General features: G+C 42.1%; 2 protein-coding genes across 9 annotated transcripts in view; both read left to right on the forward strand.

The window, feature by feature from the left end:
• MCOLN1 (mucolipin TRP cation channel 1) overlaps positions 1–7,837 on the forward strand; it is a 49,058-nt gene extending 41,221 nt beyond the window's left edge. For 4 of the 6 annotated variants that reach the window (XM_081967843.1, XM_081967844.1, XM_081967842.1 and 1 more), the window contains 6 exons: positions 2,950–3,099; positions 3,224–3,325; positions 3,594–3,716; positions 4,127–4,333; positions 5,179–5,309; positions 5,548–7,835. In XM_081967843.1, coding sequence (XP_081823969.1) covers positions 2,950–3,099; positions 3,224–3,325; positions 3,594–3,716; positions 4,127–4,333; positions 5,179–5,309; positions 5,548–5,584 — 750 coding nt within the window. In that variant the 3' untranslated portion in view covers positions 5,585–7,835. Of the gene's footprint in view, positions 1–2,949; positions 3,100–3,223; positions 3,326–3,593; positions 3,717–4,126; positions 4,334–5,178; positions 5,310–5,547 lie in introns of all 6 variants that reach the window. The other 2 variants (XM_081967846.1, XM_081967847.1) reach the window with 2 other exon arrangements.
• A 1,772-nt stretch (positions 7,838–9,609) lies between these two features.
• Positions 9,610–12,642, forward strand: part of PNPLA6 (patatin like domain 6, lysophospholipase) — a 119,763-nt gene continuing 116,730 nt past the window's right edge. For all 3 annotated transcript variants that reach the window (XM_081966134.1, XM_081966135.1, XM_081966137.1), the window contains exon 1: positions 9,610–9,685. The gene's annotated coding sequence lies outside the window, so the exon portion shown is untranslated. The remainder of the gene's footprint in view (positions 9,686–12,642) is intronic.

Genomic DNA, 12,642 nt, shown 5'->3' on the forward strand with positions numbered 1-12,642 from the left:
AAGGATTGGCTCCTAATATTATACGGAAGTAGGCGGTGGCCTTGTCTTCCATCCTGTCCTGCAGGAGTAGGGTGTCCCTTTCCACACATCCCACAGTGTGTAGGTTTCTCAGGGGTGCCACTAACCTACGCCCCCCTGTGATTCACAGGTACCCGACTTGGGACCTTTCCAAGGTGTTGCAGGCTCTGTTGGAGAGCCCGTTTGAGTCCTTGAGGACGGTGAGCCTGCGATTCCTCCCTCTAAAGGTGGCCCTTCTGATGGCCATTACCTCAGCCAGAAGGATCACGGCACATTCCACTCAGAGTGTGGCCACGACAGCGGCCTGCTCCACACAGGCCTCAATTGAGGATGTGTGCAGGGTGGCTACTTGGTCCTCCCTTCATCAGGCATTATAGGTTGGATGCTTACGCTTCTGCCAAAGTGGCCTTTGGTAGGCAGATCCTCCAGAGGATCCATGTTGAGGAAGGGAATTAGGCCTAGACTGTTCCCACCCATTGGGACAGTGGGCTTGGGTATGTCCCACTCCTGGCTTCTCTCTCCCCAGTTTGACGGAGAATGAGTGTTGGTCCTAACTGAACACAGTTTCTCCTCAAACGGGGAGAGAGAAGCCAGACCTCCCTGTCACAGTCTGGTCAGCAGTAGGGTAGGGACCTTAGTTCCACAGGTTACCAGTCATGTCATTGAAATGCCTTCGCAGAACTGGGAAGGAGGTCTCCAGACAGAGGAAGTGTGGCCAAAAAAGATGGCATGCTCAGTCTCCAACCGGAAGGAAGAAGCAACCACCCACTCCTGGCTTCTCTCTCCCCGTTTGAAGAGAAACAGTGTTCAGGTGGGACCAACACTCAATTTAGGAAGGAGTAGTTATTTGCAAAAAAGGAAAAATATTTTAAAAGATAAAAAATAAAAGATTTGCCTGTATTAGTCAAGAATGTTATAAGTAGTCCTCGATTTATGACTGGTCACTTACTACTACCTGCATTCAAAGTTCTGATATCCCCATAGTCTCATGACTGCATGTCGGGCCCTCACACCATCTTGATCACCATCTTTAAAGCGCTCCATGGCATAGGGCCTAGTTACCTGCGGGATCGCATCCTCCCACATACATCCCTGCGGCCAATCCGCTCTCACAGGGAGGGCCTTCTCCTGGTGCCGTCCACGAGGCAATGCCAACGGGCGACACCAAGGAGTAGGGCCTTCTCTGTGATGGGCCCAACCCTCTGGAATGACCTCCCCCCCGATATTAGAACCACTACTGACCTCCGCTCCTTCCGACAGAAACTGAAGACACACCTGTTCCGACTGGCTGGTTTGGCATAATTTTAACGTCTACCTCCTGGCATACACATTCTTACTGGTTTTTAGAGGGATATTGTTTTAAATTTAACTTGATATTTTAAACTTTTGTATTGATTTATTTATTAACTGTACAGTTTGGCATATTTTACCCTCCTCTTATACATGTATTTATATAGTTATTTCTATGTTTTAATCTGTTGTATTTTAATACGGACTGTACACCGCCCCGAGTCCCTTTCGGGAGAGGGGGCGGTATATAAACGCTAATAATAAATAAATAATAAATAATAAATACCAGTCCTCATTTATGGATGTTTGCAGCATCCCATGGTCCAATGACTGCACTTTATGACAAAAATTAGCATGTACGGCAAAAAAAAGTATTTACTTCCAGTTTTCAGCAAAACTGGCCCATAGCAAACAATTGATTCGTTTAATGATCACTTAACAACTGCCACAAAAAGATTGTAAAATTGAGTCAATCATATGGGTAACCAAATTTACAATAGTCTCAACTGTGATGGGCAGGCTCCATTATAGTCATAAATTGAAGATTACCTATATAAAAAATGTTTTGTGGAACAGATGCAAAATTAATGCAGGTTTTCTTGCTATAGCAGTTGACTTATGTAATGCCCAGAGTTTACAAATGTTCAAACAGAAATAGAACATACCAGTAATAGAAGAATTAAGTTAGCTGCTTTTATAATGCATAGAAATGTGCAAAAAAGTGGGTGGAAAATTCTGTGCGTCTTATAGACCGAATAAGGCCCTCTTTTTTGCCTCTCAACCACCACCACCACCCCGCATGTCCCGTTTTTGCCAAGAACGGGCCTGTTTTTGGCAAAAACAGGATGTGTGAAGGGTTTGGGAGGCCTGCAGAGTGCTCCTGGGGGCTGGGGAAGGCAGAAACAGGATGCACAGAGGGCTTGGGAGGCCTGCAGAGTGCTCCTGGGGGCTGGGGAGGGCAAAAACGGGATGCATAGGGGATTTGGGAGGACAAAAATGGGCCTGTTTTTTGCAAAAATGGGAACGCATAGGGTTTTGGAGGTCTGCAGAATGCTCCTGGGGGCCGGGGAGGACAAACTCGGGATGCACGGAGGCGAAAAACTATTTTTTTCTTGTTTTCCTCTTCGAAATCTATGTGCGTCTTATACTCCAGTGTGTCTTATAGTCCAAAAAATATGGTATTTTTAATTTGATCTACTTCAGGCTCAGATATTTCATATGTCCAAATCAGTGCTGGAATACTTCCAGTGAAACTGAAACATTTTTTGTACACTCCTTTCTTCAACATTGAGTTTTTACTGTCATCTTAACTTTTTCCAGGACTGCTTTTGGTTGAGCATTTTTTTGCTAGGTGATATTGAGTGATTAGCATTAGAAACATGGTGATGTTTGAAGGAAAATTGTTCAAATAATGAATCAGTTCTTCTTCTGGCCCTGGCTTAGGGGAGATGAATAATTTGGCAAGTCCCAAGTCTTTGAAACTAAGCTAATCATCTTCCAAAATTAATTCTGTTCACCTTGCCCTCTTGCCTTGATATAGGGGAAGGAGATAGAACAGTGCAGAAAGGTAGGGTCACAGGCTGACAGATTTTGTGTTTGTGGATAGGCTAATTGTTCATAATGATTCTTTTCTTCATACAGGAGTTCAGCCAGTTCTTTCAGCAACGCTACAGCCAAAATATCTGTCTCTCTGATCGCATGGAATTTCTTAATGGCTGGTACATTTTGCTAGTGGTGAGCGACATCCTTACGGTGTCTGGCACAATAATGAAAATTGGGATAGAATCCAAGGTAAGCAGGTTATGGCCTTCAGTGCTTGGAACATCTCAGATTTGGATTATAACCAGAGCTGTGAACAGCCTGCTCCGATCCCTACTTGTAGAGTATCTCTGCATAAGGTGTTCTTTGCTTGCAGAACTTTGCTGACTATGATGTCTGTGGCATCCTTCTGGGTACTTCCACACTCTTGGTCTGGGTTGGGGTCATGCGCTACTTGAGTTTCTTTCAAAAATACAATGTAAGTGGAATACATTTTTTCTTTTTCCAGTGCATCCCCCAGGCTAGTAATGGTAAAAGAAAGAGCCAGCAAAGAACAGAAGAAAATCCCAGAGTTCCTTTTTTTTTAAATTAATGTTGGGCTCCTCATAGTATAAAAACTGCTCCTAGGATCAAATCCTGCCTCAGCCATGTTTCCAGGGCTGTTAGGGCCTCAGTTTGGGTCACGTCTGGCTTGATTAAAAGTTCCAGAGCCTAATCTCAGACTGCCTTTTCTTCATGTCTTCTAGATTCTCATTGTTACTATGAGGGTTGCTTTTCCCAATGTCATCCGCTTCTGTTGCTGTGTGGCAGTGATCTACCTGGGTTACTGCTTCTGTGGATGGATAGTCCTGGGTCCCTATCATGTCAAGGTAGGAGGAAACCCCAAGCATGAACAGAAGAGGCAGAAGAGAACCATTGATTAAACTGCTGTTGTAATGTAAATCAAGTAATGACATGTATGTTCCTTAGAAGAGGATGTAATTGCTTTTATTTTGAAGACAGAAGCTACAAAGGGATCAAAGTTTCTGAAGCCTTTGAGCTATGGATGAATCTCTAATGTATCCCTCCCCCTTCCATCCCAATGCATTTCCCAGAGCAGTTGTGGGAGCTTCACAGGAGTAGAGAGAGGAGGAAGTTTTTGCTGGCAGATGTTATTCTGCCTGTGACATATCAAATTGCAGGCACCCCTTTTATATGCTTGTTTTGCTTTTGCTGGATTGTGGTATCCAGATTTTGGGTGTCTTTTATAGATCTTTGTCTATTTTTTTTTTGGTTTCAGTTCCGCTCTCTCTCAATGGTGTCTGAGTGTCTGTTCTCTCTCATCAATGGGGATGACATGTTTGTGACATTTGCCAGCATGCAGCAGAGCAGCTACTTGGTGTGGCTTTTCAGTCAATTGTACCTGTACACCTTCATCAGCCTTTTCATCTATATGGTGCTCAGCCTCTTCATTGCTCTTATCACTGGATCCTATGAGACTATCAAGGTTAGTCTTGTTAGAAGTTGCCAGTCCTATATAAAGGAAAAGGTAAAGGTTTTCCCTGTCCAGTCATGTCCAGCTCTAGGGGGCAATGCTCATCTCCATTTCCTAGCCAAGGGAGCCAGTGTTCTAATTTCTGTGGTCATGTGGCCAGCATGACTATACACCATGGTGCATAGAATACCTTCCTACCAAAGTGGTACCTATTTATCTACTCATATTTTCATGCTTTTAAATTGCTAGGTGGGCAGGAGCTGTGGCAAGTAACGGGAGCTCACCCCATGTGCGACACTTGGGTCTCAAACCTGGGGTATCAGCTTTCCAACTATTGCGCACCTTGCTAGTCCCTATATATACAAGATGAAATTAAGCAGCTTTGTTCTGAATTCTACAATGGCATCTTGTAGGCTTCCTTATCACAAATATGTAAGCCATAGCAGATACATTTAATTCTTTTTCTAACTTTACTACCTTAACAAGAGGGATGGTATGAATACCTATAGTTCCAGAAATGCCCTAACTGCAGAGACTGTTATCAAGGTGATGCCTATGAAGACTAACAGCTTATCATGGTGTGTGGGGATGATTTTGAGAGACAAGAGGAAGAGCTGCTGACTAGGCAACAGTCAGATAAGATGCATTTGAGCTTGGCAGAATGAATGAGGGCATGGCAAATATCTCAGAAGGGATCTCCCCATGTTTCTTGAACAGTAAAAGTGTGGGGAAGATTATATACTTTCAGACTTTACAATAAAGATAGAGCTAGTATCCATTGTTTGTTGCTTATCTGCACTAACTCGCAGGGCCACAGCTTAGCCACCCCAGTGACAATAGTTTGTTTCTTTTTTCAGCATCAGTGTGAGGGGGAAGCATCTGTCACTCAGCTCCATGCCTACATAGCTGAATGCAAAGACAGCCCTGAATCTGGCATGTTCCGCAAGGAAAACAGCTCTTCATGTTCTATTTTCTGCTGCTGTGAACGGTAGGGTCTGTAAGATAGGTACTGTGCCTGCCTTTGTTCCTATCAATTTAGGACTGGGTAATTTGGATTGCAAAGCACTGTACTTATTCCAACAAATCCAGCATTGAATGACTCTTCCAGCCATGCAGTGGTTCACCTTAGAACCCTGGAGTGCAAGCAATGCTGGGGAGCTGGATGCATGTTGTGTTCTTCACTGGGAGGAGAACAGAGTTTAATAGCTGTATTGTTTCACTCACAGAAACCCGATACAGGAGAATGTGTTGGTGGTGAACTGAGAGCTTCATTGTAACAAAGGGGACTGTTTTGCTGCTTCCTGATGGACTGTCTGGGAGACAAAGTGTCTGGAAGAGGACTACAAATAAGCGAACAGTGGTCTTTAATAGCAGGGTTTGGGATATGAGAGGTAGCAGTGATTTATTGAAATCACTACAGTAGATCCCACCTTTCTCAAGTTGGGTGAAACTAGAAGGTTTTTAAAGTATTACCATGAGAAACAAACAACTTTTTAAAAAAATAACTTTATTTTAGAAGAAGAAAAAGAAATAGTAAAAAGGACATGGCAGGAATAATCAAGGCAAAATCCTTGTATTACTTCTGAGATCCTTAAGTCGCCCATGCTTCCACTGGGTATTTTGGTGGATCCATTTGCCTCAGAAAGAACTGACCCAATGGCATTATTCTTCAAGCAACATCCAAAGGAGTAAACATCTCTCTAACATAAAATATTCTCATCTGATTGGTACCTGGCAGGTTCAGAAGGCTCTACAATGTACTGAAATTAATGAGTGGGGCTGGGAGGGGCAAATACAGCTGCTTAAAAATACGGAGCAAGACTTTTCCTGTTTAAAAATGATGCATTTATTTCCGTCTTGGCGGTATTCTGCTGGTCTCTGTAGTATTTCCAGGTGTGTGTCATCTGTAGTCACCATTGCTTGTTTACTGATTGACATTCTAGTCAATCAGTTCCTCTGGGTTGCAATTTCTTGTATGAAAAGTAGATCATGCTCATTTATCAAATAGAGAATATTGTACGTGAACAGGAATATAGGTAGGTAAAAAAGTTTGGCCAGAAGTGGAACACTCTTGGTTTCTAGTACTTTGTAGCAGAACACCTTGTATTATTCAAAAGAGGATGGTGGTGGCTGAAGTTTGGCAGCCTTGCGTGGAAAAATTCTGTCAACCATTAGGTCATTTTTGTACAAAATGCCAGAATGCAGCTATTTTTGCAATTTGGTAATGAAGAGGCAGTATCCATGTCACTATTTGAATGAGAGACTGACCCTGCTCCTTATGGATATCAGAATTTGAACTGAAAGCTCTCCTCACTGTAATGCCAAAGTGCCCCAGTGCCCATCATTGCCTGGAATTCTCTCTGGTCTAGTTCTGATCCCTCCTCCAGTGATAGTCAAGGCTTGTCTTACCTGATAAAGTTGCTTTGAGCAGATTATAGATATATCACTTTATCTTCAACTTTACAAAATAGCTCATGATCCAAAAGATTAAAAGCATTGGGAAATTTTTTTCTTCAGAAGCAGAAATTTAGAAATTGCTCTGTTGGACTTTTATAACAGGAAGGGATTAATTACATCCTCCCACCTCTGTATGTTTTGTCTGTTAAATAACAAGTTAGTTTTTAAAAAAATCAAGTGACTCAAGTAATGTTAAATAAGGACAATTGTTTTAAAGCAGTAATGTAATACAACTGTAACAAATAATACAATATTAATTTGAATTTTTTCTGTTAGTATAATTTATGAAGTATAGTTCTGGACTATAAACATCAGTTATTTATAGCTAACAGTATTATTCTAATAAATAATTATGAGAAAAACATGAAGAAGGAAAACAATTTATTTTGGGTTTTCATCCTGAATACTATGAATATTGTCAATACTGCAGCACTGTAATCTGTCAAGCACGCCTCCTTCAGCAACCAAGAAAGGAACCACTTAACTCCATTTGTAGAATTAAGAATACTTTTACTGGTTATGAAAAGATAGGAGTGAAGTAAAGCTAGGTCTGAGGCAGAAACGTGTGAAAGCATACATATCAAACATTTGCCCAACCCCCTCCCCCCAACAACCCCCACCCCATTGCCCAATCTGCAAATCCCTTAGGTGTCATGTGGGTGCATCTCCCAGAAGTATTATCAGGTTGGAATGCAGGCCGGTTAGCCTTGACCAACTCCAAATGTCGGCCATCAGCATGTGCAGATGGTGAGAATAAAACTCCCTTTTTAACTAACCTCCTGTACCAATTATTCCCCCTCCCAAATACCATGCCCCCCTGTTTCTATGGCAGCTGAAAGCAAGTAGCGAAGCAGAGGCTGACATCTGTATATTTAATATCAAAAACCTAGCAACTGCAAAAGACTAGTTGGTTTTACAATGTCTATCCTGAAGTCTATTTATCCTATCCTGAACTCTATCCTGAGTCTATCTTGAAAATGGTGAATAAATATATTTATGCAGGGCTTTTCTTCTGCAAGAAAATTAGTCCTTACTCCTGGCTTTTTTTATCTGGTAACTCCATTCTTTGCGGTTGAAAGTACAAGCAATTAAAGATGCCTACAGCTTCTGTTGTTTGATTTTCAACAAAAAGTATGTGTACATTTGGACAATGTATTCTATGTGGGAAGTGGCTTGTTTTTACCTGGAATTTTGCATGTTTTGTTTGTATGTGCAACATACTTTCCCCAGGATGCATTGGGGGAGGTTTATGGTATATATATTTGCATATACATTATATACAATCGAGTTTGCTTGTCCATGTGCCTTCTAGTAAGTACTCTAGTGTTTGAATGGTACAAACACATGAAAAGGCATTTGAGATTCTGAAAAATTCTTAGTGCTCTCTGAGCTTGGTTGTTTTCTTACAAACATTTTATTATACAAAGTAGATAAAATCAGTGCTAGTCTAGTACTTACTACCACTGATGGTGTTACCTAATTTGAATAAGATATCTGCAAGAAAACAACCAAGCTCAGAGAAGGACCCCTCATTTCAACCTTGAGCTACAAATATTCTTCTTTATTGTCTCTTTTTTACTCTAACCAGAGTTAGTTTGGTGTAGTAGTTAAGACCTCAGGCTAGAAACCGAGATGTGATTCTAGCCCTGCCTTAGGTGAAAAACAGCTGGGTGACCTTGGGCAGATCACACACTCTCAACCCTAGGAAGCAGGCAGTGACAAACCATTTCCGGTAAGTCTTTGCCAAGAATATTGCAGGGCCTAGTTCAGATAATCTCCAGAAATCAACACTGAATTGAAGGCACCAAATAAAAGTTACTATCTGAAAAAGATGTTGAGACACACTGCACCTAATGACTGCCATTCTGTGACTAGGCAAGCCTCCCATGGCAACTATTTTTATGTTTGTGTATCTCTTAAAATGTCAGAAATAACATTAAGGGAACCCTATAAGGATATGTACCAGCTTTATTTATTTTTATATTGTTTTTATATACTGTTGTTTTTTATGATTGCCCACTGCCGTCATGGCTTGACACGGGCAGCTATACAAATGAAATGAATAAATCAATAAATGATACTACTTTCAGGAAGTCCTTGGAAGTTGCTACAAAACAGCATTAGCAGAATTTGCCTGGTACCCTCATAAAGCAGCCAAACCCAATGAAGCTTAGCAGTCCTGTCTTTGTCACTAGTTTATGGATCAATGTGGTTCAAATCACAGAAAATTTGAACATAGACACAATTTATTTTCACACATGATCCCACAAATCTTCAAAGGAAGGAGGGAGTGCAGTATGCCAGAGAACTTGGTTGGCTGGGAAGGAATCATGGAAAAGTTTGTTCTGCTCGAAATATATCCCCGATTATGCTATTGGGGGGGAAAGGCTGCAGTATAGCCCAACGTGCCGATCCGCAGAAAGATCCCTTAAGCAGCTTGCCCTTTGTAGGACCGAGGCGCGAAGAGATCGAAAGGCTTCAGATATGTTATTGCTGAAATTTTCACCGTTCCCCTCCTTCCTTGCCAAGTAGATGCGAACGACTCCAAACTGCCTTTGCAATTGGGGGCTGTCTTTCTGTTTCTGGGAAGGCACGAGTTCATCAGAAGCACGCCTTCTATCTAAAGAAGGGTAAAAAGGCGGAGCCGCCCCAGAGACTCAAGCTTAGCAGTCTTCCCGGCCCTCTGTGTCCGCGTCTTCATTCCGCTGCAGGACTGGAAAGACCGCCCTTGAGCGAATTGCAGAGCTACTGGTTCGCAGGCTGCGGGCGCCGCAGAGTGACTCCAGCGGTGGTGACGCAGCTTAATTGCGTCATTTTCCAGGCGCCGCTGGGTTCGTGGGTGGGCAGAGGGAGACATGGAGTGCAAAGGGTGGTCTGGCTGGACGGAGCTGCGATCCCAATCAATGGGTGAGTCTGAGTAGGAACAAAAAGAATAGGAGGGGGGGGGGAGGAAGATAGTGCACTTCATTAACATTCTCAGCCCTACATCGTGCACTTGGTATAAGGGATGAGTGTCTCTGAGCATGTGTAGAGTGTATCTTTCGTTTCTCAGAAAACCCTGGGCATTTTAAATATGAACGGATCAGAAAGGCATGATGGATGGGTTGAAACAGCTTCTATTATTGGAAATTAAAATTAAGGAAGCAGAAAATAAGGAGATGGGAGTTTTGAGGCAAAAGTTGAGCTATGTAGGACAAGATATATCAACTAACAGGACTGAATCAGAAAAGTAGCCATAAAATTTCAAGTATCAAGAACATTGTATTGATCTACCTCACACCTCCATTCCGGTAGTCATATTTTTTTTCATTATTGCTCGCTCTCTCTCCCCCCCCCCCCCCATTTATGAGCCGGTGGACAGCAGAGCCTGCTCCAACTTTCTTCCTAATGTATTAATAAATTACATTTTGGTTCGGACAAAGATTGTTACCTATTCTAGATGAGGCTAAGACAGCCTCCTTCTCTTTAATATTTTGGTTATCTATTGTACTTGCTCAGATGTTGTTTACAATATTGAAGAGTTGTAATTTATAATGATTGGAACTTAAAATTAAGAAAAGAAAGATAACAGTAAGCACATAAAAGCACATCTGCAGAATGGGAGCAGCCAGAAGAAGGATGTCAGTTCTGTTAAAGGGAATATTTTTCTAGAAGTGTTTGAGTCCTCCTGAAAGAAACTAATTTGGGTCATTGGGGAGGAAAATGAAGCTAAGGCAACAAAACCAAGGTTGGAACAGAGATATTGTGTGTGTGTGTGTGTCCAATGACAGTCTCCTTCTGCAATTGAGTTGGTCTCATGGAAAGAGAGATATGACAGTGATTAAGAGAGTGAGACCATGCAGGATTTTGAAGTAAGGATAGTATTTAATTCAGAGACAGGTATTTCAAGCAACTGTAATTGCCTGGATCTGTGCCAGCAAGATGTTTTTCCGTTCAACTAAGATCAAGGTCATTTCTTCATAAATCTAAGTATCATTAACATGAATTAGCCTTGACGTTCTTGTTAAAGACCAGGTTTGATTCTTTGATGCCCCAGTATGTTTTAACGCAGAGTGCTAGAGAGGGTGTGTTGTCATATGAGTCTGGTTTTGGTATATTTGGGGAATAAAAATCTTGCCTGAGCTCAAAAACTGAGATTAGACCTGATTTACATCTCTATAGGAAAATACCAGGAGATCTGTAACTGTAGGCAGTTAGCAAATTGTAAGGGGGTGTACTCCCTTCTGTGATATACTATATATACATATATACACACACACACATACATACATACATACATACATACATACGCATCGTACCATTGGCCACCCATCGTGTGTGTGTGAGAGAGAGAGAGAGAGAGAAAGAGAATCCTAATCCCAGATCAGGAAAATTTGCCTCAAGTATACAGGTGAAACTCGAAAAATTAGAATATCGTGCAAAAGTTTATTTATTTCAGTAACGGAACTTAAAAGGTGAAACTAACATATGAGATAGACTCATTACATGCAAAGCAAGATAGTTCAAGCCGTGATTTGTCATAATTGTGATGATTATGGCTTACAGCTCATGAAAACCCCAAATCCACAATCTCAGAAAATTAGAATATTACATGCAATCAATAAAACAAGGATTGTACATCGATCAATATCGGACCTCTGTAAAGTATAAGCATGCATATGTACTCAGTACTTGGTTTGGGCCCCTTTTGCAGCAATTACTGCCTCAATGCGGCATGGCATGGAAGCTATCAGCCTGTGGCACTGCTGAGGTGTTATGGAAGACCTGGATGCTTCAATAGTGGACTTCAGCTCTTCTGCATTGTTCGGTCTAATGTCTCTCATCTTTCTCTTGGCAATGCCCCATAGATTCTCTATGGGGTTCAGGTCAGGCGAGTTTGCTGGCCAATCAAGCACAGTAATCCCACGATCATTGAACCAGGTTTTGGTGCTTTTGGCAGTGTGGGCAGGTGCCAGGTCCTGTTGGAAAATGAAGTCAGCATCCCCATAAAGCTCATCTGCAGAAGGAAGCATGAAGTGCTGCAAAATCTCCTGGTAGACAGCTGCGTTGACCCTGGACTTAATGAAGCACAGTGGACCAACACCAGCAGACGACATGGCTCCCCAAATCAACACAGACACTGGAAACTTCACACTGGACTTCAAGCATCTTGCAGTGTGTGCCTCTCCATTCTTCCTCCATACTCTGGGTCCTTGGTTTCCAAATGAGATGCAAAAGTTGCTCTCATCAGAAAAGAGGACTTTGGACCACTGAGCAACAGACCAGGTCTGTTTTTCTTTAGCCCAGGTAAGACGCTTCTGATATTGTTTGTTGTTCAGGAGCGGCTTAACAAGAGGAATACGACATTTGAAGTCCATGTGTGTGGTGGCTCTTGATGCACTGACTCCAGCCTTAGTCCACTCCTTGTGAAAGTCCCCAACACTTTTGAATGGCCTTTTCCTGACAATCCTCTCCAGGCTGCGGTCATCCCTGCTGCTTGTGCACCTTTTTCTTCCACACTTTTCCCTTCCACATAACTTTCTATTAATGTGCTTTGATACAGCACTTTGGGAACATCCAACTTCTTTTGCAATTACCTTTTGAGGCTTTCCCTCCTTATGGAGGGTGTCAATGATGGTTTTCTGCACAACTTTCAGGTCAGCAGTCTTTCCCATGATTGTGATTCCTACTGAACCAGACTGAGAGACCATTTAAAGGCTCAGGAACCCTTTGCAGGTGTTATGGCTTAATTAGCTGATTAGAGTGGGACACTTTGAGCCTAGAATATTGCACCTTTTCACAATATTCTAATTTTCTGAGATTGTGGATTTGGGGTTTTCATGAGCTCTAAGCCATAATCACCACAATTATGACAAATCACGGCT

The sequence above is a fragment of the Natrix helvetica genome (genome assembly GCF_964273705.1).
Source record: "Natrix helvetica genome assembly, chromosome: 1".
Lineage (NCBI taxonomy): Eukaryota > Metazoa > Chordata > Lepidosauria > Squamata > Natricidae > Natrix > Natrix helvetica.